We start from the raw sequence: 25,900 nt of genomic DNA on the forward strand, positions 1-25,900 counted from the left end.
TCGAGAAGTCTGTTCCAGCTGCTATAACAAAACATCATAGATTTGGGGGCTTGTAAACAACAGTTCTGCCCACTGGGAAGTCCAAGATCAGGCTGCCGCCAGATTCTATGTCTGATGAGAGTTTCCTGGTTCACAGATGATTGTCCTTTCCCTTTGTTTTCACTTGGCAGAAGGGCCCAGGGACCTCTCTGGGGCCTCTTTTATAAGGGCACTAACCCCCATTCATGAGGGCTCCACCCTCAAGATCTCATCACCTCCCAAAGGCCCCACCTCCAAATACCATCACCTTGAGGTTAGAATTTCAACATATGAATTTTACGAGGACACAAGTGTTCAATCTATAGTGAGCATTTTTTTACCCAGGGTTTCTGACCTGCCTCCCACCTGCACCGGGCACATCTAGTACATTATACTCAAGGCAGAAAACATGAAAGGTCACGCTAACGGGGCCCTGGAGCCAGGGCATACATCCTGTGCACCACATCACGTGTTTCTCACCTGAGGACAGAGTGAGACCTGAGAGGGCAACCTGGGGTGTCCTCAGTGCAGTTCCCCAGGCCAGCATGTGAGAGGAGGGAGGAGAGGGCTTGGCCACCACCTGGCCAGGAAGGGGTCCGGGCTCAGCACACGGGGCAGAAGCTGACTATCCCTGGTTAGAATGAGGAGCCCTCCCCGTCCTGCCGCGCTGCCTCTGCCCCCTCAGCGGCACGGCCTGAAGCTGGACACAGCCCAGGTCCCCCTTCCCCATGCACAACAGACACCACGTGCTCACCTCCACGTCACTGTCCAGCTGTCCTCTGACCCCCCACCCCATTCCACTCCCTGGGTGTCCAGCCTCTGCCTCCCACAGACTTGTCTCTCTTCATAACCCAGTCCTCATCCCCAGCAAACTCCCAAGAGTTGTCTTTTCTTACCTCCTGTCACTTGTCTTTGACTTTCCTGCTCTGACACCTCCCCCCATTTCTTCTAGGTGCCTTTCCCCTGGCCTCATCCTCCCTGACATTTTCAGGATTGGAATCCCCGTGCTTGCTCATCCTCCCACACGTCACAGACAAACGCGTGAAACCTTCATGGTGGAGGATGCTGGCGGCTCCATGACCCACCCAGAGCTGTGCATGGATAGGAGGGGCTGGAGGCCAGGAACACCCAGTGGCTGGGAAATCACAGCCATGCATCTAACAGGCATATGCCCATGGTGGGGGCAGAGGACACCAAGCCTGTGAAGCTGGGAAATGGTAACTTCCACAGCTGCCCAGGGAAATCAGCCCCTCCAAAGCAGAAATCAAACTCCCTGTGCCAAACATGAGGGTCTCAACAAGATTGAGTGTCCTCCATCAGCAAAACTAAAAGGCAACCAACGGAATGGGAGAAGATATTTGCAAATGGCATATCAGATAAAGGGTTAGTATCTGAAATCCATAAAGGACTTATCAAACTCCACACCCAAAAAACAAATAATCCAATGAAGAAATGGGCAGAAGACATGAATAGACACTTCTCCAAAGAAGACATCCAGATGGCTGACACATGAAAAAATGCTCTACATCACTCATCATCAGGGAAATACAAATCAAAACCACAATGAGATACCACCTCACACCTGTCAGAATGGCTAACATTAACAACTCAGTCAACAACAGATGTTGGCGAGGATGTGGAGAGAGAGAATCTCTTTTGCATTGTTTGTGGGAATGCAAACTGGTGCAGCCACTCTGGAAAACAGGAGGGAGGTTCCTCAAAAAACTAAAAATAGAACCACCCTATGACCCAGAAATTGCACTACTAGGTATTTACCCAAGGGATAGAGGTATGCTGTTTCGAAGGGACACATGCACCCCTATGTTTATAGCAGCACTATCAACAATAGCCAAAGTATGGAAAGAGCCCAGATGTCCATCGATGGATGAATGGATAAAGAAGATGTGGTATATATATACGATGGAGTATTACTCGGCAATCAAAAAGAATGAAATCTTGCCATTTGCAACAATGTGGATGGAACTGGAGGGTATTATGCTAAGCAAAATTAGTCAGAGAAAGACAAATATCATAGGACTTCATTCATATGTGGGTGGAATTTAAGATACAAAACAGATTATCATAAGGGAAGGGAAGCAAAAATTATATAAAAACAGGGAGAGGGACAAAACATAAGAGACTCTTAAATATAGAGAACAAACTGAGGGTTGCTGGAGGCATTGTGGGTGGGGGGATGGGCTAAATGGGCAAGAGGCATTAAGGAAGACACTTGTTGGGATGAGCACTGGGTGTTATACATAGGGGATGAAACACTGGAATCTACTCCTGAAATCATTATTGCACTATATGCTAACTAACTTGGATGTAAATTCAAAAATTTAAAAACTAAAAAGAAAAAAGATTGAGGGTCCTCCAATGACACTCTTGATCTCAGGGTCATGAGTTCAAGCCCCACCTTGGGTGTAGAGTTTACATTTAAAAAAAAAAAAAGTTCCAAGTTCGGTCCCAGCAACAAATGGGGCTCTTCGTGCTTCCTGGCTCTGCAGACACCACACACATTTCCCACCCCTCCCTCAACCTTTATATTCCAGTTGAAATACCACCTCCTCCAGGAAGCCTCCCAAGATGTCAAGTCTGAGTTAGGGCTCCCCTCTGTGACTCCCCCCGCCCAACACAAACAACCCCCTGGGTCATGTGGGTGTCTTCTGCTACTCTGGGGCTCTATGAGGCTGGGCTAGTGTCTGTCTTCTGTATCCAGCACAAGGGCCATGCATGCACATAGTAGGTGCCAGATAATTGAAAAAGGAAAGACAAGCTCCCCTTCAGCCCACTGGCCTCTTTCCCCTGAGTCCCAGTCCTGAAATCACTCCCCCTGGGGGCGGGCTGCCTCAGTGCCCCCAGTCCTCGGTGCCACCCATAGGAGGGGCCTGTGGCAGCAGGCTATCTTCTACTTTCCCCTCCAGTCCCGCCCTCCACCCTACCCTGTCCTGGGGCTCCCTTTTCCTGGGCTTCTTTCTAGGCTTGGCAAATAGAAGGCAAAGGTGGGTGGTCAGGTGGGAGAGGAGAGTGCAGGGGTGGGGCTGCTCCCCCCTACTCCTTCCCCAACCTCCTGCCTGCAGTCAATATGTGCCACCCCATAGCCACTCCTCTCTCCTCCTTCTCTTTCAGGGCCATAGTGCTCAGAAACGGAGACTTATCTAGGTGGCCACAGGAGTGAGTGACTTCAGAGATCCCTCTGGTGGACAGATTATAGGAACTGAAACTGGAGGTGTGGGGACCAGTACGTGGCTAAGGGATGGTCCCACACCAGGTCCCGGTAACCCTTCCCCACTTTGCCCCTGTAGGACTGTGGACTGAAAGGTCTCCTGATGTTAGCCCCTGGTGCTGCCCCGACCTAAGTGGCCACTTGAACCTGTCTATAGCTCTGTAAATGGCCCCTGTATTGAGCGCTGACCTCAAATGCCCAGCCCCCAGTGTGTGGCCAACGTGTAGTGGCAATTCTGCATGGGGAGCACCCAGTGATGCCCAGAAAGCCCAGTCCCTGACAGGGGGTGGGCGCAACCTGTCAGCCCAGGCCTGAGACTCTGGGCCAGGAGAGGTGAGTGCTGTGAAAAAAAAAAAAAAAAAAAAAAAAAGACGGGGCGGGGTGGGGGGGTGGTGCGGGCTCGCCTGGGTGGCTCAGTCGGTTAAGCGTCGGACTTTGGCTTAGGTCTTGATCTCACGGTTCGGTTCGTGAGTTCGAGCCCCGAGTCAGGCTCTGCTGACAGCTCAGAGCTTGGAGTCTGCTTCCGATTCTGTCTCCCTCTCTCTTTTGCCCCTCCTCTGCTCTCTCTCTCTCTCACACACAAAAATAAACATTAAAAAATTAGAACAAAACAAAACAAAAATCACGAGCCCCAAATGACGTCCCTCAGACCAAGTTCCCAAACCAGGCCTTGATACCCGATCAAATTGCAGTTTCAACCTCTCCCAGAAATGTAGTCTTAACCGGTCAGTCAGGAATTTTTCAATCAGCGCCACTGAGTCGGCCTCTTGCTCCTCTCCCACCCCTCAAAGAAAGATGGGGTCGTCTGCATGATAAGACACCTTGCTTCGCCCCCCAGAAAGAGGCCAGGTCTGGAACAATCCTTTTCTTTTGCTAATAACCTTCCTGCTCCCACCCTCCTTCTATAGAAACCTTCCGTCTTGTCCCACTCCTCAGAGCTCCCCTCCACGGGTAAGATGAGATGCTGCCCACTTCAGGAATCACTTAAGAAAGCCAATTAGATCTTTAAAATTTACTCAGTCGAATTTTTGTTAATTAGCAAATGCTGAAGTAGAGGCCCCTGCCATTCCTCTTCACCCAGCACCTGGGCCCCTTTCTTCCACTTGAGAAGGCAGAAATGCCAGAGACTCACGGGCTCGCTGTCCTTCGCCCCAGGGCAAGGGCCTTTGTCCAGGCCCAGCCAATCAGAACCCTCCCAGGAGTTCGCTGGGGGGCTGGCTGCCACGTCTGGACAACAGAGAGCCTCCTTCGAGGCTCAGGGCTCGAAGTGTCTGGGCTATATGAGGATCCTGCAGTGTCTGGGCTATGGTGAGGATCCTGCGGTGGCGGTGGTGGTGGCTTGCTCAGCAGGCCAGAGCAGGACGGAGGTTTGGGCTGGAAACGAGCTGTCCGGCTCTGAGTCTTGTCCTCCGGCCCCCTCGGTGGCTCTGGAAGCTACACAAGTTCCTTTTCACAAATTCTGTTTCTGATCAGGTCGGGCAGAGACCGTTTCCTGCAAGTGATAGAGATGTTGTCACCAGGAATGGCAGAAGGTGCTGCGGGGAAATAGAGGTGGGTCCGGACTGGACATTTGTCTGGTAGGAGCTGAAGGCGGTGGAAATCCAGCTAGGATGAAGGGAAAGGCTCTAGCGAACCTGGCAGCCTGAAGCCACCGCTGGGGGTGTGGTATAATAAAAAATACGTGTTCTTAGTCCCTGCTTCCTGGCACCGGAGTTCCTAAAAACACTTGGATTTGCTGTCTTTCGTATGCTAATAAGACTCCCGGCCGGGGAAAGCCAAACCCTTTAGAAAGGTTCTGGATGGGGGCAGGTCACCATAAAGACCAAGCCATGAATAGAGGGTAGGAACTTTCAGCCCAAACCGGGGAGGTGGGGGGGTGGAGATTCACTTCTATCAACCAGAGGCCAATGGTTTTTTTTTTTATAATCAACACCAGCAATATCAAATTTTCTTTCCTTTCAAATATAAAGTTTTAGGGGCGCCTGGGTGGCTCGGTTGGTTAAGCGTCTCTTCATTTGGCTCTTGACTCTTGGTTTCAGCTCAGGTCATGATCTCGCAGTTTGTGAGTTCAAGCCCTGTGTCGGGCTCTGTGCTGACAGTGCAGAGCCAGCTCTCGGGATTTCTCTCTCTCTCTCTCTCTCTCTGCCCCTCCCCGGCTTGCTCTCTAAATAAATAAACAAACAAACATAAATTTTTTTTTTAAATAAAGTTTTAAAGTCAAAACATTATTTTAAAAATTCTAATCCAAGTATTTTATGATCTATGTAACTTGGTTTCTAGGGTTTTTGAAGGCAAGGTCTCCCAGTACCCCACTTCTACACTTGTCCTTAAACTTGCAAAGGCCGGTGATTTAATTAATGGTGCTTCTGTAATGAAACCTCCGTAAAACCCCCTACATAGTGGAGTTCTGGGAGTTCCCAGATTAGTGAACGCACTGATGTGCTAGGAAGGCAATAGCCCTGGTTATCCTGGAAACTCCACGCCACCCTCTCCCTCTCCCCAGTACCTCATTCCATACATCTCTTCCATTTGGTGGTTCCTGAATTGCATCCTTTTTAAATGCAAATAAAGTGTTTCCCTGAGTTCTAGGAGTCATTCCAGCGAGTTATTGAATTTGAGGAGGGGGCTTAGACCTGATTTATAGCCAGTTGATCAGAAGTTATGGGTGGCCCTCTTGGGACTTGGGACCAGCACCTGAAGTAGGGTCAGTCTTGTGGGACTGAGCCCTTAACCTGTGGGGTCTGCACTAATTCAAGAGTTGGTGTCCAAATTGGATTGAATTGTTGGACACCTAGTTGGTGTGGGAGAATCAGAGAATTAGTTATTGGTGTGAAAAACCCCACAAAATTTAGTGTCCCAAGTGGCATCAGAAAACAAGACACCACAGGTAGCCCCTCAGGTGAGGAATCCATTGATACTCGGGCTTTGGAAGGCCAAGGGCTTCACCTTAAAACATGAAGGGCCTGAGAAATGCACTGACTGCTGCCAGGTGGTTGCTTTTAACAGCATCCAAGCAGCTTAAAGAGAACAACAGGGTCAGATTCCCAGCTGCTGTGTGTCCAAGCACAAATGGAAAACTTTCTCCGGGCGCCTGGGGGGTGCTCAGTCGGTTAAGCGTTCAAGTCATGATCTCATGGTTCATGAGTTCGAGCCCTGTGTCAGGTTCTCTGCTGTCAACACAGAGCCCGCTTCAAATCCTCTGTCTCCCTCTCTCTCTGCCCCACCCCTGCTCAGGCTCACACGCACTCTCTCTCTCTCTCTCAAAAATAAACATTTACATTAAAAATTTTTTTTTAAACTTTCTCTGCTTTGCAAAGGAGTCTCCTATCTCTTGCCGCCATGGGGCTGAGACAGCCCATTATCAAACCCATAGGCAGATTCTATGGCTTCCAGATGAAATGCTGAGGGAATTCACAGCCTCCCTAAATCTTTAATGTGAAAGTCAGGCACTGCTCAGGACAGAGCACCGAGAGTGTGCAGCGACACTGGGAAATACTTCGCAGGCCCACATCCACTGGCCTTACCTTCCTTGACCCACGAGCATCACCTGACACAGCAGGGCACTCCCAGCTCCCCCACGCTCCCCACACTGCTCCTTCTCACACCGTCTGCTGGCTCTTCATGTCACGCTCGTAATGTGGGGTCCCTAGGGCTTGGTCCTCAGGTGCCATTTCTTCTCTATTTATATTCCCCTTGAGAGCTCATCCAGTGTCACGGCTCTAAGCACCGTCTACACACTGATGATGTCATTTCTTATCTCCAGCCCAGGCCTCAACTCCAGACTTCAAGATCCAACTCCTGTTACACCTCCACTTAGATATCCAGCTGGCATTTAATCTGAATGTGCCTTCAGCTGAACTGCCCCATGCAGACTTTCGTATGTCCACAGTGGTGACCCCACCCCTGGGCACCACGTCTTTCTCATAGGCCTTCATCCACATCAGCAGCCAATCTTGGCTCTACCTTCATAATTTAGGCAGAATCTGACTACTTCTCAGCAGCCCCAATGCCAGCATCAAGGTCTCTCACCCGGATTGTCACAGTGGCTCCAGACAGGTCTCTTGACCTCCACTCTGCCCCACTGAAGTCTATTCTAGAGGCGGCAGCAGCCAGAGGGACCCTTTAAAAATGTTCATTGATGGGGCGCCTGGGTGGCCTCAGTCGGTTAAGCATCCGACTTCGGCTCAGGTCATGATCTCACAGTCTATGAGTTCGAGCCCCGCGTCGGGCTCTGTGCTGACAGCTCAGAGCCTGGAGCCTGCTTTGGATTCTGTCTCCCTCTCTCTCTGCCCCTCCTTGCTCATGCTCTGTCTCTCTCTCTCTCTCTCTCGCTCTCTCTCTCTCTCTCAAAAATAAATAAACATTAAAAAAAAAAAGTTCATCGAATCAAGTCACTTGGCTCAAAGGCCTTCATGGGCCTCCTATTTCCAAGGCCCCATATCACCTGTACCCCATGACCTCTGACCTGGCCTTCCTCTTCTTCACTCTGGCTTCTGCAGCCATCCACTCCATGGCTTCATGCAGGCCTTTTGGCCACCTTCTCAGTGAGGCCTACTTACACGCCCTCCCACACCCTCCCCTCTGTCCCAGCGCCCTGGGAGGAATTACATCCTTATGTATTTCTGTACTGTGTCTCCCACGGCAGTTCTATGACAGCAGGAGTTTGCCTGTCGGGCTTACTGCTCTGTCTCCACAGCTTAGCCCACAGTAGGCACTTCACCTGTTAACAAATTACACAGGATGAAGATCTATGAATGAACTCAGAGGAAACATTATCGTTTGCAAGGGGAAGCCAACTCTTCTCCTTCCCCTCTTCCCAAACTCCTCAATAACCCCAGTGCCTTAAACTAAAGATGCATTCCAGTGGGGTGCCGGGTGGGCTCAGTCGGTGGAGCATGTGACTCTTGATCTCAGGGCCGTGTGTTCGAACTCCAAATTGGGTACAGAGATTACTGAATGATAAAATACTAAGGAAAAAATAATAAAACATTAAAAAAAAAAGATGGATTCCAGCATGTCTGGAGATCTTATTACAAAGTAAAATGCAGAGGGGAAGGCTTATGTATCAAAGGAACTGTAAGACTTTTGTTAACTTACCTTCGTGACAATGTGGAGAATATGTGCGAGGAAAGATTGAGGTCCTAGACCCAGGAGATAAGAACCTAAGTTTAGATTGGGCTGAATTTATTGATACAGGTGCACTGGACAGAAATTTTGGATTCAGTGTGCTGGCTTAAGCCACTAAGGTTTGTTCTGTGTGTCTATCTGGTTGGCTGGAAGACAGCAGAGTCTCCCTAAATGCAACAGAGATGTCCAAAGCCCCCTGGTATAATGTAGAAGAAAGAATCCAAAACCTTAGGAAGATTCATTCATTCACTGAAATCCAATGTTGGGCTGAGTTCATCAGACAACTCACTCAGAGATACTCCCTTTACCATCATTTAGAAGTTCACTGCCAAGGACATCATCTTTGAAAAGTGATGCTATTTCTATATAAGGTCACATTGTGAAGTACAAGGCTTAGGTCTTCAGTGTATGAATTGTTTTGTGGGGGGACAAAATTCAACCTTTACTTAACAAGCACCGTAGTCACTGTCCTCCATGGGTCAGGGATTCTGACTGGAGACACCGTAATTGAGATGACTCCTTGATTTCAATGCAGATACCAGGACCCTGGGCACTGAGAGGCAAGTAGCAGCCTTGAGCTGCCGGAGGAGAGAGAGGTACAGAGACCATGACATACAGGAGACTTAGTGGTCATCTGAATGGCCTGGCCTGAAAGGATCTTTGCCAGGATCACCAGGCCCCTAGGACCAAAACCGACAGGGAGGCCCATAGAGTCCTCCTTGATGTGTGTAATAGAAGGACCAGAGGTCAGACCAACAGAGACCTGCCTGCAACAGAGAGGATTTTTTTTCTCCAACGTTCTAGGTAAAATCAGTTCATAAACTCAGGGGTCCCTGAAGGAAGTAGGGTGGGTGCCCTTTAAGGAAGGAGGGCCCTGTGCAAATGTTACTGGTTCATGCTGGCACTTTCTTCACAGTCCTTCCCAAAGGGACTTGTGGCCATTGACTAGGGTGTGGCCGACATTAGTTCTAATCTACCCCAAAGCCATGTTTCTTTTCTTTTCTTTTCTCTTTCTTTTTTTCCTTTTCTTTTACTTTTGAGAGTGAGAGAGAGAAGGGGAGGGGCAGAGAAAGGGAGATAGAGAATCCCAAGCAGGTTCTGCGCTGTCAGCGAAGAGCCCGACTTGGGGCTTGATCTCACAAACTGTGAGATCATGACCTGAGCTGAAATCAAGAGTCGATGTTTAACCCACTAAGCCACGTAGGTGCCCCCATTTTCTTTTTTTTAAAGTAATCTCTATGCTCCATGTGGAGCTTGAACTCATGACCCCAAGGTCAAGAGCAATATGCTCCCCATCTTTCACTTTTAATAGTTTTGTTCAGTGGTGCCGGATGGCTCAGTCAGTTAAGCATCTAACTCTTGATTTCAGTTTAGGTCATGATCTCACAATTTGTGAGATCAGGACCTACATGAGCTTTGCACTGACAGCACAGAGCCTGCTTGGGATTCTCTTTCTCTCCCTCTCTCTCTCTGCCCCTCCTCCACTCACGCTCTCTCTCTCCCTCTCAAAATAAATAAATAAATGAATGAATAAATTACTTAAAGAAAAAAGGTTCTGCTCAAACAACAATGTGCCCAGCCCCACACATGATTGGTTTAAGCCATACATGCCAACACTCCCCTTTGCTGATGATAATTGTATTTTAATTTATTAATATATAGTATATTATTATATTATAAATATAATTCAAATATTGCTGAAACCTATATCTTTGCAACATTTCTTTCTATCCAAATACGCTTGATCTTAACATCCAATCATGGTCATTGTTTTCTAGCAATCCAAACTGCTACAAAATTTTTCAACATGACAATATATAATTGCTCTTTCTAGGTTGTGGTAGAACATTGGACCCGAAGAAAAATTCTCATAGTGTTAAATCTCATTCCTTCTGCTGTTGCTTTGTTGCTAAAAATCTTTAACACCTTCTTCCAAAAGTGCTGAGGCCTCTCAGGTCAGGTGTCCACCCAGGAACTCAGTGCCCAGAGACAGGGTGAGGACCATCAAGCTGTCTCCTAATTTCACCTGCCAGGAGGACCGTTGCAGCTGGAATCCCTCTGAACTCAGGGATGATGCCCAGGGGGTTTTGTCATCCATCATGACACAGCTGGGTAAGGCACAGCCATAGCCACTGGCAACACCAAACCACTCAGAAACAGCCCAGCCACAGCCACCTCCAACCTGACACACCGAGAGAGGTGCAGATGGGCACCCAGCCATGTCCAGCCCCATCATGTCCACTGAAGAGCAGCCCTGCCCTCCCAACAGCCCAGCCCCAGGGCGAGAGGTATGGAAAGTCCAGTGATTTTCTGGGGCACAAGAAAGGGAAAACCCTGCCCCTCATCTCATCTTCCCCAATCCAGAGGTAGGTGACAAAGAAAACACAACAGAACTAGCCAACACGCCCCCACCCACAGCCTCGTGCAGACCTTCCGTCCATCCTCCATCCAGCCCCTGGTTCCCCTCTCCAGGGATGCCGACATTTGAGATCAATAATTTCCCCTCATTGGTGCTCTGCTCCAAATGCCCCCTCACACATCTGCTTCCTGCTCAAGGATGAGCACCCAGAACCCTAGGTTGGCCCAGAGAAAACTCGGCCCTGTCCCTGCCCATGTGCACCAGGCCCAGGGCACACTCCAGGGCAAGACAGTTTCCTCTCCAGAGAGGGGTAGGCATGGAGGTGGGAGCTGGACCAAGGACCCCAACACAGACCTACGAGAGACTACATGGGAGTGTGCAGAGCCAGCCGGAAATACCTCACAAATGGAGAGATGGTCACAAGATACAACCTTAGATTCTTATATATTTTATTTTTTTTTTAAGTAAGCTCTAGGCCCAACATGGGGCTCGAACTCACGGCCCCGGGATACAGCTGCACACTCTACCAACTGAGCCAGCCAGGTGCCCAATTTTTTTAGAAAAAGTATTTATTGCAAAGAATGCTAGACACAGTGTAACGTGTGGCTGAGATCCAACAACCTCCATTCTGAAAAGAACGGGAAAGTGTCTTCAACACAAGCACATCCACCATCATGGATAGAACCAGTGGTCAACCCAGTGGGTTGCTGACCATGCAGAGACCACTCCAGGGCACAGGCAGAGAGGAAAGGCCCCAACCCACACCATGCCCCCAGGCTTCCTTCTGCCTTATCCCAGGCCTTGTCAGCTCCTGACTGCCCTCTGGGCACAGAGAAAAGGCCTCGCTGGTCATGCCTCAGCCAGTTTGAGGTCCTGGCGAAGTGGGGACATCCAGACGTAGGTGCCACCAACAAAAGAGTACCACTATGGCCAAAAAGTGAGTGTGTCCAAGTGACCGAGTCACCCAAGACTCTGGGGACACAGAAACAAAGGCTGTGGTCCTCATGTCCCAAAGGCAGTGGCATGGTCCCCTGGTCCTGAGTCTAGGGCTTGGGGCTCTGGCAGGAGGTAAGTCCAGAAGATCCTGCCCCAGCCCTCCACTGTGTCTGTCCACAGCCACTGCAGCACCCAAGGCTGACAGACCGCCAGCTGGGGCAGGGACATGAACTTCCCTCAGGGACAGGTGGCACCTGCAGGCTGCAAAGCCCCGGAAGGCTGGGAAAGGTGGGTTGTTCTGCCAAGGAAGGTTCCGGGTACAAGGTGGGCTCGGGATCCTGGGTCCTGTGGACGGTGGGGCATCCGACTACAGGTCCAGACACCTCCTCACCCAGGCTTGCGACTTGCTGGACAGGTCTCCTGCTCAGCTATAAAATGGAGCCCAAACCCACTGCCCAGCCTGCCTCTCTGGGCTCAAAAGAACTCAGGGGTGTGACAGATGGTAGCCTTCTGAGATCGTTTTCTGCCAGGCTCCCATACACGTGAATCAAAAGCTACGATATGGCTGAGAAAATCCTCCCCTGGACGGGTACCTCAGGAGCCCGCCCTTTCCCCGGCTCAGTCCCACGGGCAGAGGTCAATGAATGCCAGGACAGGCTTATTTTTCTCTGAATCGTTCACAGCAAATGCACGTCTCAGCCACCGGGGTACACTCCTGTGTGGACACAGGCGGCAACAGGCAAGAGGTAGCCTAGCAGGCAGGGCCAGGAGGGGAGGGGGACGGCAGCCCCTCCCTCAAGCACCTGGGTGTACACTGGGAAGAACTCACACAACCACCCTGTCTTTACGTGCTTTCCCTGTGCAGCAGGTGGGCAGGGGTGGCCTTGGCCATCAGCTCTCGCCAATGTTCCAGTGTGTGCGCAGTTGAGAAGCGGTGACCACAAAGGCTGTGTTCCCTGCGTGTTCTGTACATCATGTCGTGGTGAAGTGAGCACACTGCTCATACGAGTGGCCTAGCCAGTGGAGGTACCTGCCTTGGTGGCTCTACGGGTCCTGGCAGGGCAGGATGGGAAGGGCTCTTTCTCACCCAAGGCAGTGGAGCTCAGGCTGCCATGAAGACCTTGCCTCAGGCTCAGGAAGTGGCCACAGAGGAGACGGCGGAGCCCCTGCAGGGGTCCCCGGTCCACCTCAGACAGCTCGGCCTGGTGGGATCGTCACAGCAAGTGCTTTCTGTTCACATGTTTAGGGTTTCACACTTCACAAAGCCAACCGACCGGTGAGAGGACACCTCACAGCTGCAACAGAAGGACCGGGTTGCTAGGAAACCTCTCACCAGCCCAGGGCAGACGCAGTCTGGCCAAATGATTCTTAGCAGCAGGTCAGGCACCACGTATAACCCTGTCGCCATTAACAAGGAAGCAGGTGGGCTGTGCGGGGGCTCTGGGTGCCACCAACCAGGTGTGGCATTGAGGATGATCCAGCATAGAAACTGTCACATGGAGCAGGGGCCTGTAATGATCTCATCTGCAGAGATCAGTACCTGCCTGGGGGTCGCAGTGGATGAGACATGGTCACTGGTGAGCAGGGACCGTGACGAGGGCTTCCTCTGGAGGCCTCGAGATATCTACATTCTGCAAAACAAACAACACAGAAGATTCACGCTGTGGTGAGAATAGACAGACATCCACTGTCCTGCTGCCTACTTTCCTCATCACTGTGTACCTCTGGGTTCACATACTCACCCCCCAGGAGCCCTGGCTGCAGGACTCCGTTTCCCAAATTTCCCTAAGAGCAAGGGCCCAAGAGCCTCTCAACATATGGTGGGCGGACGAACACAAGTGTTCAAAGGCAGGGGTGGAAGATGCCCCCAGTTCCTGCTTGCTCCTTGCACACAGGCCGGGCATCACCCAAAGTAAGGCTATCTCCACCTCCTGCCCCAGGCCTGAGTCAACCAGGAGGAAACAGCTGGCTTGCATCCTCGCCAGTGGGGGGCAGGGAAGGGAACCGGCTCCTGGGGGCGACCTCCTCCTGGCTCGAAGTGTCGGTGGACAGGTGTCAGATGTAGCCCCAGCAGCTTGTGGAAATCTCGTAGTCTGTGGCGTGCTTTGTCCTCTCAGACCTGGGGTGGGGCACTCTGGACCTCCTGAAGCCCTCGGCTACAGATGGGCCCTGTCAAACCACAAAGTCCACTTCCTTCCACAGCTTGCTGGGCTGTGGCCTAAGGGATTGAGAGCCTGACACCTTCCTCAGCTCCCTGAGATGGTCCTATGGGACCCCCAAATCCTGGTGGCCCATCTTCTTGATTGGGGGCCCTCGCAACCATCACCTGCTGAAGCAGGTCACGTTGGGCCACAGCCCCATGTGATGTGATGTGCCCGGATCTGCAGGGAGGAAGACACTGCCCCCACGGGCACACCTGTGCGTGCCCTGAACCAGCCACTGGAATTGGAGGGGCAGGTGCAATTCTCATGGTGGGTGGGGCAGGCTTCCCGAGGGCCCCCTTTCCCATCACATTCCCAAGAATGGGCTAGGACCCGGGGATCCCGCCACCTGAAAGGAAACCAGCCAGGAACCTATGGCCAGCAGAAGTTTGCCTCTCAGAAGCCACCATGCAGAGGTGGGCAAGGTGGCTGCCACCTACCCCATGGTCATGCCGGCTCCTGTCCCGTTGATGCGGGCATCAGCCCTCAATGACTGCTGGCTCCAGGGGCTTCTCTTACCATCACCCTGTCAGTCAGTACTGGGGCCCAGTGCCTTCTGGGCTTTCTTCTGCACAAAGGGTGCCTGTTAGGACATGCCTTCTCCTGTGACCTGTGGGTGCCAGGCTAGGCCTGGGGCAGACTCTCAGGACAAATAGAGAAGTGGCCTACATGGTAGATGGTCCCGGTGATGGGCAGCAGTCTTAAGAACATGCACATATCTCTGCCAGTGGGGTTCAAGGTCGAGGGGTGGCAGGTGAGCAGCCCAAGGCTTGCACCTTTGATAGGGACCCAGAGCCCCCCATGCTCCACTGTAGGTGGCAGCAGGCACAACAGAGGCCCCAGGGGCCTTCTTGCTGCAGTAGACCTTGTGAATGAGGTCCAGAAGGGCGACTCCGGCCCTTGGCCTCAGTGAAAGAGAGACCTCACGTGGACATAGAAAGTGGTTCTGGGCAAAACTTTGAGGAGCTTCTATCTTAAACAAGGCACTGGGGGAACACAGGATAGTGAACTGCTCTTCTGCATGACAGTCTCTGTCTAGTGCCAACACCCTCTCAGTACCTGCACGGCCCTTTCTACAACAAAGCACAATACCACTTTAATTGTTAAAGGTGTGCTCAAGTTGGAAAAGATGCTTGTGAGGCCTGAGCTTGTAGGGGACCATGGAAGGATCCCCACATGCCCCCTAGTAGGGCCTCTTGCTTCTTTCCCAGCTGGGATCCCCCACCCCCTGGCTCAGACCGCTATGGTAGGGCTGCTGGGAAGAAGCCACCACACCCAGACGCAGGCACTGCCTAGCCTGGGGACCCAGCTCCAGGGATTTCTCCACCCCCAGGCCAGCATCCTCGGGAAGGCCTAGCCCAGAGCCATGACCTCGCCCTGGTGATAAGACAGAAGCTTTGGCAGAGAACTCCAGCTCACTCTGGCAGGCACCCCAGTTGGCTCTGGGCCTTGAAGATGCTGTGCCTGGATACCCCCAGGAATATGCTCGCCCCCACAGCAGTGACCCCGTTGCTACCTGAGGCCTGTCCCGGTGCGTATTCACAGCCATCACGTTCAGGAATATCGACTCCACTTTACAACCTGCCAAAGGGAAGATGGAAATCCATTTCCCCTCCTGGAAGGCCGCTGGAGCCACAGAGGGTAGAAACGTCTCTCAGGTCGAGGCCTGGGGTATGATAGACTAGACAGCCATCCTCTGCCTCGTCCTGGTCCTCTCACCCTTAGGCAGCTCTGCAGAGCATGTGAGGAAGGATGAGGTACCCAGTCAGGCCCACATTTATCACGTGCCACAGCGCAGCCTTGGTGAGGAGCCCAAACACCCAGGCAGGGCTACACCAAGGACCCAAGCTGCCCACTGGCGGGGCGGAGGGCAGTCTAAGGAGTGGCGGGCCTGAGCTCGGCATGGAGTCATTCTGTGAGTCTTCAGAGCCGCCAAACCACTTACAGCCCAAGCACACTACAAACACAAGCCCGACAGGCCAGGTGTTCAATGCAATGGGGGACGAGGGGATGAGCACACACGGGAATGACATCAGCTGCCACTAGGCTTTACGGTCATTCTCCGGAGGACACGACCACCTGAGGGGTGCCTCATGGCCTGTGTTGAAAGTGAGGAGCTGAGACCCAGGAGCTCAGGCCCTGCACCCAGAATATTTTAAGGCCCAGGTCCTGGAGGCTTTGGGGCTTTACGGGGGTTTCAGAAAAACCAGTAGAAAAGCCCCTCATGTGGGTGGGTGATGGTTGAGGATCACTGGAAAGGCACCAGTGGCCACAGAAGTTAAAAACAAACAAACAAAAAACAGAAAACAAAAAAACAACAACTAAAAATTATAAATTGGGAGGGGTGCCTCCCTGACTGGCTCAGTTGGTAGAGCATGTGACTCTTAATCTCGGGGTTGTGAGTTCAAGCCCCACACTGGGTAGAGAGCTTCCTTAAAAAAAAAAAAAAGGTAAGTTGGGAAAGGTAGTGGAGTGGGCAGAGGAAGAATGAGTCCCTAAAGGAATTTCAAGGGATCTGCAGCAAAATCGTGGAACCCTGTGGAAAGCCAGCATCTGGCAACCAGGTCAGTGTGCAAGAAGCTTCCTTACCGTAAGCCACAGGGGTCAGCTTCAGGACGGTGTGCAGTGGACACTTGAGGTAGGGCAGCTGTTCTGTGGACACAGATGGGGAGGGCTGGCACGCCAGGGACGCCCACACGACAGTCCCACTGTCTCTCTCACATACACACATCCCACCTCCCTGGGGGCCCGGTCCGCACCTGCGGCCTTATCCAGGAAGTAGGCCAGGAGGCAGCGCATCACAGCCTGGTGGCAGATGACCAGCACATTCTCTTGCCTCTCCAGCTCCATGATGACAGGCTCGAGCCGCTGGACCAGGTCTTCATAAGACTGCAAGTGCAATTGGGAAGGGTCCCTCAGGCCCTGCTCCAGGGGTAAGTGATGGAGACATCCTGGGTACCAGCTACCTCCTCGGTCCTAGGATGCTCACCATTCTGGGAGGTTGCAGACTGGTATCCTCCAGCCTGGCCCCTGGGGACCCTCTAGGACAGTGAGATGTCCAGTTTGAGAGGGGAGCTGGGAGGGGAGAAAGATGGGCAGCCTGGGAAAGGGATTGCGTCCTCCACCCCAGGCCAGGTCCCCAGAGGACTAGAGGGCAGGGCTGGGCCTCAGGCTGCCATCCTAAGGGGCTACCTCTGTGCTCACCTACAGGGCCCTTGGCTGAACCCTCCACTGCTGGAACTCACATGCTGGCAACTGAGGACTGGTAGGAGGCACTGTGCCCTTCCAGCCCACAGTAGATGGAGTGCCCAGAAAGAGCTGTGGGGGCAGGGGCAATAAAGGCTGCCAAAACTTCCTGGAGCAAGACCTGTCCGCATGCCTAAGGGCCCAGGAACAATGATCCTGGCAGTCTCCCTGCCCTGTGCCTCCCCTGGGTGCTGGGAGGTAGCTGACAAGGGACACCTTAGACCAATCCCTCAGCCATGAGGTTTAGAGATTTCCACCAGGAGACCGAGTCCTCTTTGCACACAACCAGCAAAACAAATGTCTCAAGCTGGGAGCTGAATGTGCCTCCACGCTCTGACTGAGAGCAATGCCTTGTAGTTCTGGAGGAATCCTAGATCAGTCCTTTTAGTAACTGCTGTTTTCCTGTATTCTCAAGTCTGAACAGCCAGCTGCTTTACTCCTTTTTATTGTTATCTGGGTTAGTTTTAAATCTGAGCCCTGCCTCATAGTACAACAGGAAAAAAGTAATGCTACCCAGAGCTGTGCTTTTCCCGAAGACAGTACAGCAAAGGGGCCCAGAGTCTGGACTCTGGGGTGGGGATGGGGACTTCCGCATGTGTACGTGTATGTGTGCATACACTTGTGTGTCTGTAATGGTATCTTTATTTGGCTACCGCCCTAGGCCACCTCCTGGAAGTAGGAGATACTGGAGTCAAAGGCCACCTATTTCTGACCTGGGGCCTGGGCTGAAGCAGGAGCCAGCCTGAGGGAAGGAGACAAGAGCACATGGCTTGTAGTGGTCACGACTCAACTGGGGAAGGTCTCCCTATGTCTGCATTCGGGGGCCTGTGTCTGGAGTCACAGGGAGGACACAATCCCTGTGATACCCCGGGGAAGGGAAAAAGGCAAAGGTAGGGAACACTGGGAAGCAGGGATCCAGAGTCTCAGAGGTGGGAGTCCGTGCAGCACTGTCCAAGGCGGGCAGGGACTGCGTGGCCTGGACCCCATGGCTGGGAGGTGATGGAGATGACACGCACACCCAGCCTGGCCAAGCTCTGAGGTCAGACCCCACCTACCGCCCACACAGCCTCCACAGAGCACCCCCCAGTGGTCCTGGGGCAGATGGCGGGTGGCTAAGCCCCCAAATCCCACCTACCTCCCCCTTGGGGTACCGGTACCGGTACTTGTCCTGGTCCCGCAGGGCAAACTCCAGTGGATAATGATCCTGAATTTCCTCGTAAGTCATTTCCTCACAGACGCCCTAGGGAGACACCGCGGTCATCACACCTCCCATGCCAGGCCCGGGGATCAGCCCTGTGTCGGGGGGAGGGCAGGCAGAGGGGATCAGGTTTACAGGGTATTTCCTGGGTCATGGGGGCCCTCCCAGCCCGGAACTTAGAATGCATCTGGGAAGACTAGGTCCATGGGACCACTGAGCAAAGGGGGCAGCTTCTGGTTTGTAAAGAGCTACCAGAACAGTCTTTTCCATCCATCCAGTTTATGCCATAAAAATAAATACAGAGGGATGCTTAGGTGGCTCAGTCGGCTGAGCGTCAGACTTCGGCTCAGGTCATGATCTCATGGCTAGTGAGTTCGAGCCCCACATCAGGCTCTGTGCTGACAGCTCAGAGCCTGGAGCCTGCTTCAGATTCTGTGTCTCTGTCTCTCTCTGTCCCTCCCCAACTCGTGTTCTGTCTCTGTCTCTCTCAAAAATAAATAAACATTAAAATAAATTAAAATAAAAAAATAAACATTAAAATCAAATAAATAAATAAATAAATAAATAACACAGAATGTTAACTATGTGTCTTTTCTTGTGTCTTTTGTTTTCTGTGCTATAGAAATACTCTAAGTATGGATTGTTGTACAAGCTATAAAGCAAGATTTCACTTGTGTCCCTTCAGGATACACACACACTCACACGTAGCATAGATTACCTTATACAAATGCTATTTTTCTTTTAATGTTTATTTTTGAGAGAGAGAGAGACAGAGTGTGAGTAGGGGAGGGGCAGAGAGTGAAGGAAACAGAATCCGAAGCAGGCTCCAGGCTCCGAGCTGTCAGCACAGAGCCTGACGTGGGGCTAACCGTGAGATCATGACCTGAGCTGAAGTCAGACGCTTAACTGACTGAGCCACCCAGGCACCCCTACAAATGCTATTTTTTAAAAATCCATCAAAGAAGAACACTGGTTGAGAACACCAAAGTGATTTAAGGGTACTGAGAGAGGAAGTAATAAAATGCCCTAATAAAAAGCTACTGAGGGGCGCCTGAGTGGCTTAGTCAGTTGAGTGTCCAACTTCAGCTCAGGTCATGATCTCATAGTTCATGGGTTCGAGACTCGAGTTGGGCTCTGTGCTGACCACTTGGGGCCTGGAGCCTGCTTCAGATTCTGTGTCTCCTTCTCTCTCTGCCCCTCCCCTCACTTGTGCTCTTTCTCTCTCTCAAAAATAAATAAACATTAAAAAAAAAAAAGAGAGAGCTGCTGATCTCTGCCTTTGTTCTAAGTTGTCTATTAAAAAAGTACAGACCGGGGCGCCTGGGTGACTCAGTAGGTTGGGCGTCCGACTTCGGCTCAGGTCATGATCTCGCGGTCCGTGAGTTTGAGCCCCGCGTCGGGCTCTGTGCTGACAGCTCAGAGCCTGGAGCCTGTTTCAGATTCTGTGTCTCCCTCTCTCTCTCTGACCTTCCCCCATTCATGCTCTGTCTCTCTCTGTCTCAAAAATGAATAAACGTTAAAAAAAAATTAAAAAAATAAAATAAAATTAAATTAAAAAATAAAAAAGTACAGACCAAGAGGAAAATTTACAGTTGTAAACGTCTATATCAAGGGGTGCCTGGGTGGCTCAGTAGATTGAGCATCCAACTCTTGATATTAGCTCAGGTCGTGATCTTGCAGTCACGGGATCAAGCCCTACATGGGGCTCTGCACTGAGCATGGAGCCTGCTTGGGATTCTCTCTCCTTCTCTGCCTCCTCCCCTTTTGCATGCGTGCGCTCTTTGTCTCTCTCCCCAAATAATAAGTAAACATTTAAAAATAAAAAATAAATGTCTATATCAAAAAAGAAGAAGATCTTGAGGTACCTGGGTGGCTCAGTCGGTTGAACATCAATCTCTTGATTTCAGCTCAGGTCATGATCTCATTGTTTGTGGGATTGAGCCCCATGTTGGGCTCCATGCTGACAGCACTGAGCCTGCTTGGGATTTTCTCTCACCCCCCCTCTCTCTGCCCCTCCCCTGCTCTCTCTCAAAATAAATAAGCTTTTTTTTTTTTTTTTTTTTTTTTTTTTTAAAGAAGAAAGATCTCAAATCAATAATCTGATCTCCCATCTAAAGATACTGGAAAAAGGAAGAGCAAAGTAAACCCAAAGCAAGCAGAAGGAAGGAAGTAACAAAGATCACAGCAGGGCACCCGGTGGCTCAGCTGGCTAAACGTCCATTCAGCTCAGGTCATGATCTCATGGTTTGAGTTCAAGCCCCACACTGGGCTCCACACTGGCAGCTTGGAGTCTGCTTGGGGTTCTCTCTCTCCCTCTCCCTCTCTCTCTCTCTCTCTCTCTCTCTCTCTCTCTCTCTCTCTCTCTCCCTGCCTCTTCCCTACTCTCGCTCTCTCTCTCAAAATAAATAAACATTTTTAAAAAAGACCAGAGCAGAAATTAATGAACTAGAAAACAGAAGATGGAGAAAAGCAATGAAATTAGAAATTGGTTCTTCGATGGGGCGCCTGGGTGGCTCAGTCGGCTGAGCGTCCGACTTCGGCTCAGGTCATGATTTCACAGTTTGTGAGTTCGAACCCTGCGTCAGGGTCTGTGCTGACAGCTCAGAGCCTGGAGCCTGATTCAGATTCTGTGTCTCCCTCTCTCTCTGCCCCTCCCCCACTCATGCTCTGTCTCTCTCTCAGAAATAAATAAACATTAAAAAATAAAAAAAAAAAGAAAGAAAAATTGGTTCTTTGAAAAGATCAAAAGAATTCACAAGCCTTTAGCTAGAATGACAAGAGAAAAAGCTCAAATTACTACAATTGGGAATGAAAGAAGAACATTACTATCAAGCTTGCAGAAAGAAAAAAAAAGCTCTGAAGGACTATTAACCAACAACTCTGTGCCAACAAATTAGATAACTTGCATGAAATAAGAAAATTCCTAGAAAGACAAACCGGCTTTGTTGTTGAGTCAAATGTGTCCCCACTGAAAGATATGCTGAAGGCCTAACTCGTGGTGCCAGACAGTGTGATCTTACTTAGAAATAGGGCTTGTGCAGATGTAACCAAGTAGATGAGGTCATCAGGGTGGATCTCAATGCACTTACTAATGTCCTTTCAAGAAGACCATGTGAAGACACAGAGACACACACACAGGCAAGAAGGCCATGTGAGGACAGAGATTGGGATGACTCAGCTGGAAGTTAAGGAATGCCAAGGATTGTTGGCAACCATGAGACTCTTGGTAAAAATACGGGCATTAAGAGCAATTCTGGGGGCGCTTGGGTGGCTCAGTCAGTTAAGCATCTGACTACGGCTCAGGTCGTGATCTCCCAGTTAGCGAGTTCAAACCCCCCATCCCGTGCCGCCCCCAGTGCAGAGCCTGGAGCCTGCTTTGGATTCTGTGTCTCCCTCTCTCTCTGCCCCTCCCCCGCTCACCTTCACCCTCTGTCTCTGTCTCTCAAAAAATGAGTAAAACATTTTACTTATTTTTAATTTTTAATTTTTTTAATGTTTATTTATGAGAGAGACCACATATTTACATGAAATATCCCCACTAGGCCAGTCCACAGAGACACAAAATAGATGAGTGGTAGCCTAGGTCTGAAGGGAGGGGTTGGAAGAAAATGAAGGGACAGGGGGTCAGGGTTACTTTTTGGAGTAATGACTGTTGAAATTGATTGCAATTGGTGATGGTTGCACAACTGGGTGAATACACTAAAAATCACTGAACTACTTTAGGTAGATGAACGGTATGGTATGTGAATTAATTCTCTATAAAGCTGGTATTTTTTTTTTTAATTTTCTTTTTAGTTTTATTTATTTGAGAGAGAGAGAGAACATGAGCACGGGAGCGGCAGAGAGAGGGAGTGAGAGAACCCCAAGCAGGCTTTGTGCTGTCAGCTTGGAGCCCAATGTGGGGCTCGAACTCACCCAGGCACCCCTATAAAGCTGGTATTTGTTAAAAAGGAAAAATAAGGCCGTGAATTGTGGATTGAACTAAGAAAAAAATCCCAATGTTGAAATAGAAGACTAGCCCAGGGCTGTTTACCAGAACCCACAAAAAGAACAAAGATAAACATAGAAAGATGATGAACAGATCACACAGATATTGGAACAGTCTCAAAATTTGAAAGAAAAAGAAGAGAATCCACCAGCATCTAGGAAAATAATCAGATTAACTACAATGGAAAAAAACTGGGGTGGCCCAGGGCTTCTCTGCAAAACCCAATGTTGGAGCCACATCCGTGTCCCTGGAGGGCAGACACTGGCACAAAGCTGCATCAGGGGGACAAAGACAGCGATTGCTGTAGGACTCCCAGGATTCCCGGCAGCCACCAGTGATGGAAGCCTACAAAATGGTTAAGGGAGCTCCCAGATAGGTTACAAAAAGTGCTTACTCTTTTAAAGAGATCACCCACTAATTCTCCCCCAAATTTTCTCCTTTCACTCAGTACATATTTTTTGAGCACCTACCCTGTAGTGAACAAAGTAGGCACAGCTCCTGTCCTCGTGTGACCCAGAACCCTTCCCAGTGGCCGGGAACCTGGAATTGTCCTGGACGTCTGTCTTCTTCTCACCTCACCACTCAGTTATCACTTTTTGTTGTCGTTAAGAATGTTTATTTTTGAGAGAAAGAGAGTGAGCGTGGAAGGACCAGAGACAGAGGGGGACAGAGGATCAAAGCGAGCTCTGTGCTGACAGCAGAGAGCCTGTTGCGGAGCTCGAACTCATGAACTGTGAGATCATGACCTGAGCCGAGGTCAGACACTCAACCGACTGAGCCACCCAGGCGCCCCATCAGTTATCGCTTCTATCACTTCACCACATGTCCGTCCCCAGCACCTGTCCCAGTTCCTACCACAGGGTAGGCCCGCATAAATATGTGAATAACTGAATAAACATCCTGCAAATCCATTCACTTCTCTCTCTTGCACTGCTGCCAGCCAAGTTCCAGATGTCATCACCTAACCAGGCCACCGTAAGCACCTTTAGCTGGTCTCGCTTCTCCAGCTTGTCCCCTTTACCTCACCCCAACAACAAAACCATTCTCTACACCCACTGGGGTGACCCTTCTACCATTCAAATCTGATCTCATTACCAACTTGCACTTCAGGCAATAGTGGACTAGCTTGTTTAGACCAACCCTCCAGGGAGAGCAACTAGAAAACCCAGATAGAAAAAAATTTATATTTGTTTGATATTATCATAGAGCTCCAGGCAGAGAGGCCATGAGGGGCCAAGGTCTTGGAGAACAGGGAAGCCCAAAGAGGCAAACCTGCTAATGGCATCATTTTGTTGCTTTGAAAACGGCAGTTAGGGGCGCCTGGGTGGCTCGGTCGGTTAAGCGTCCGGCTTTGCCTCAGGTCATGATCTCGAGGTTCGTGGGTTCAAGCCCTGCCATCAGGCTCAATGCCGACAGCTCAGAGCCTGGAGCCTGCTTCAGATTCTGTGTCTCCCTCTCTCTCTCTGTCTCTCTCCCGCTCACACTCTGTCTCTCTCTCTCTCTCTCAAAAATAAATAATAAAACATTTTTAAAAATTTAAAAAAAGAAAAGAAAGTGGCAGTTAAAAGGATGAGAAGCTGGGGGGTGGGGGAGATGGGTGAAGGTAGTCAAAAGGTACAAACTTCCAGTGATAAGATAATTGAGTCTTGGGGAATATAATGTACATCACGGTGGTGACTATAGTTAACAATAGTCTATTGTCTATTTGTAAGTTGCTGAAAGATTAGATCTTAAAAGTTATCATCACAAGAAAAAAATGTGTAACTATGGGAAATGACAGATGTTAACTTATTTTAGTAATCACTTTGAAACATACACATATACCAAATCATCATGTTGTACATCCAAAACTACTACAATGTTATATGCCAATTATATCTCAATAAAACCAGGGATAGTGGGGAGGAGGAGAAGCCAAGCAGGAAGTATAGGGACTGAGTGGACACAAGCCTGGCAGAACTGGCAGCAATCTTGGGCTGAAGGGACAAAAAAAAAAAAGGTTGGGCCCACAAGTCTTTCCATCAGAACCTTAAAGGCTATATTACAGGAGAAGGAGGAAGACCTGGGAATTGAGTGGCCTCCACAAAGATCAAAATAGAGCTTTGGGGGTGCCTGAGTGGCTCAGTCAGTTAAGCGTCCCACTCTTGATTTTGGCTCTGGTCGTGATCTCACAGTTTGTGAGTTCAAGCCCCAGGTCGGGTTTCACACTGACAGCGTGGAGCCTGCCTAGGATTCTCTATGTCTCCCCCTCTCTCTGTCCCTCTCCTGCTTGCGTGCGCACGCGCGCGCGCGCGCACACGCGCACACACACACACACACACTATCTCTCTCAAAAATAAATAAATAAACTTTAAAAAAAAGCAGCTTTGAAACTGCTCTATTCCTGAGCAGACTAAGGTAACCCACCCCAACTGCCTGCCCCAAGTAAAAGTTTATCCTCTAGAGAGAGATAACATTAACTTGAGCCTAACTTATCTCCAACACTGTTCATCCAAAATGTCCAGCTCCCAATCAAAAATCACCAGGTAGGCTCTGTATCCAAAATACATGAAGAACTCCTAAAAGTTAATAAGAAAAAGGCAGACAATCCTATATGGGGAGAAAAAGAGCAGAAGACCTCACAAAAGATATTCAAATGGCCAAGAAACCTAGTAAAAACTGTCATAATTAAAATAGTGTGCTATTGGTACGTGAACAGATAGGTAAATCATACCTAATGTAAAAGTAGGTGAAATAAATCAACAGGACAAGGATAAACAGATGGTTACAGGTAAGTGAGTTAACTGGGGAAAAATCAGATTTAAGGCCTATGTTAGAACATCAAAATAAATCCTAGTTGGTCTAGATAGTTAAATTGAAAAAAAGGGAAGGAAGGAAAGAGGGAGGGAGGGAGAAATCAAAACACTAAGAAATGAAGAAAAGTTAAGGAGAAAGCTCTCCCTGACCCTCAACACTGTCACCCTGGCTGAGCGCAGCCATGCCCAGGAGACCCGGGCAACGGAAGAGAGAGATGGGGATTACCGCATCAATCTCGTTGAGGACCTTCCACTGTTCATAAGGCACACCCAGGGCCTCAGCTGTCTGGATTGTCCTCTTCATCTGGCTCGTCCAGACCTTCAAGTCCTTGATGTTCTGATCACTGATGAACTGGGCCAGACTCTTGGCAAACTGAAATGCATCATAAGCAAATTCAGACTCACAGATTCCAGGCTGCCCTCCAAGGACCATGAAGCCACAGGGCACATGGCATTGTGCCCAGCCTCCAAGAACACAGAGAACTAATCTCTTAAGAATACCCATGTCCTTAAGTGCTGTTCTTAGGCATTCTTTCCAGAACCCTCTGTGTAGTTCCCATTGTGGATCATTACGTCCCCTGCCATTGCCCACCTCCTGACCATGTGTCCTAGTCCTTATAACCCCCAACTGTGGCCTCAATATCTCCCCTAGACTGTGGTGCAGCCATCAGCTGCACTGTAGGGATTTGGATCACTCCCAAAATGGCATGCCTCTCCAGAGAAAGGGGCTCAGCTGGTGACAACTTGCATGGAAGCCAGAAATCCAAGCTTGGTGCTTGGTGACTTTCCCTAAATGACAGGAACAT

The 25,900-nt window shown here is 50.1% G+C and overlaps 1 protein-coding gene and 1 long non-coding RNA gene across 9 annotated transcripts in view; one reads left to right on the plus strand and one right to left on the minus strand.

Moving 5' to 3' along the window:
* Positions 1-4,265: 4,265 nt before the first annotated feature.
* The window catches only part of PFKFB4 (6-phosphofructo-2-kinase/fructose-2,6-biphosphatase 4), a 41,444-nt gene continuing 19,809 nt past the window's right edge, over positions 4,266-25,900 (minus strand). For 3 of the 7 annotated variants that reach the window (XM_042978860.1, XM_042978862.1, XM_007088472.3), the window contains 6 exons: positions 25,321-25,467; positions 18,249-18,353; positions 16,627-16,756; positions 16,457-16,519; positions 15,384-15,448; positions 10,074-13,297 (listed from right to left, as the gene is read on the minus strand). In XM_042978860.1, the coding sequence (XP_042834794.1) occupies positions 13,238-13,297; positions 15,384-15,448; positions 16,457-16,519; positions 16,627-16,756; positions 18,249-18,353; positions 25,321-25,467 (570 nt within the window). In that variant the 3' untranslated portion in view covers positions 10,074-13,237. Of the gene's footprint in view, positions 4,737-10,073; positions 13,298-15,383; positions 15,449-16,456; positions 16,520-16,626; positions 16,757-18,248; positions 18,354-25,320; positions 25,468-25,900 lie in introns of those variants that run through there. The other 4 variants (XR_006214777.1, XM_042978858.1, XM_042978859.1 and 1 more) reach the window with 4 other exon arrangements.
* LOC122236646 lies at positions 12,995-17,994 on the plus strand. Of its 2 annotated transcripts, none has more exons than XR_006214779.1 (4): positions 12,995-13,044; positions 15,201-15,398; positions 16,712-16,800; positions 17,078-17,994. It is a non-coding gene; the product is annotated as an uncharacterized LOC122236646 (long non-coding RNA). The 2 variants fall into 2 exon arrangements; XR_006214778.1 differs by having other exon boundaries at positions 13,008-13,088.

Source organism: Panthera tigris, chromosome A2, assembly GCF_018350195.1.
Source record: "Panthera tigris isolate Pti1 chromosome A2, P.tigris_Pti1_mat1.1, whole genome shotgun sequence".
Taxonomy (NCBI): Eukaryota; Metazoa; Chordata; class Mammalia; order Carnivora; family Felidae; genus Panthera; species Panthera tigris.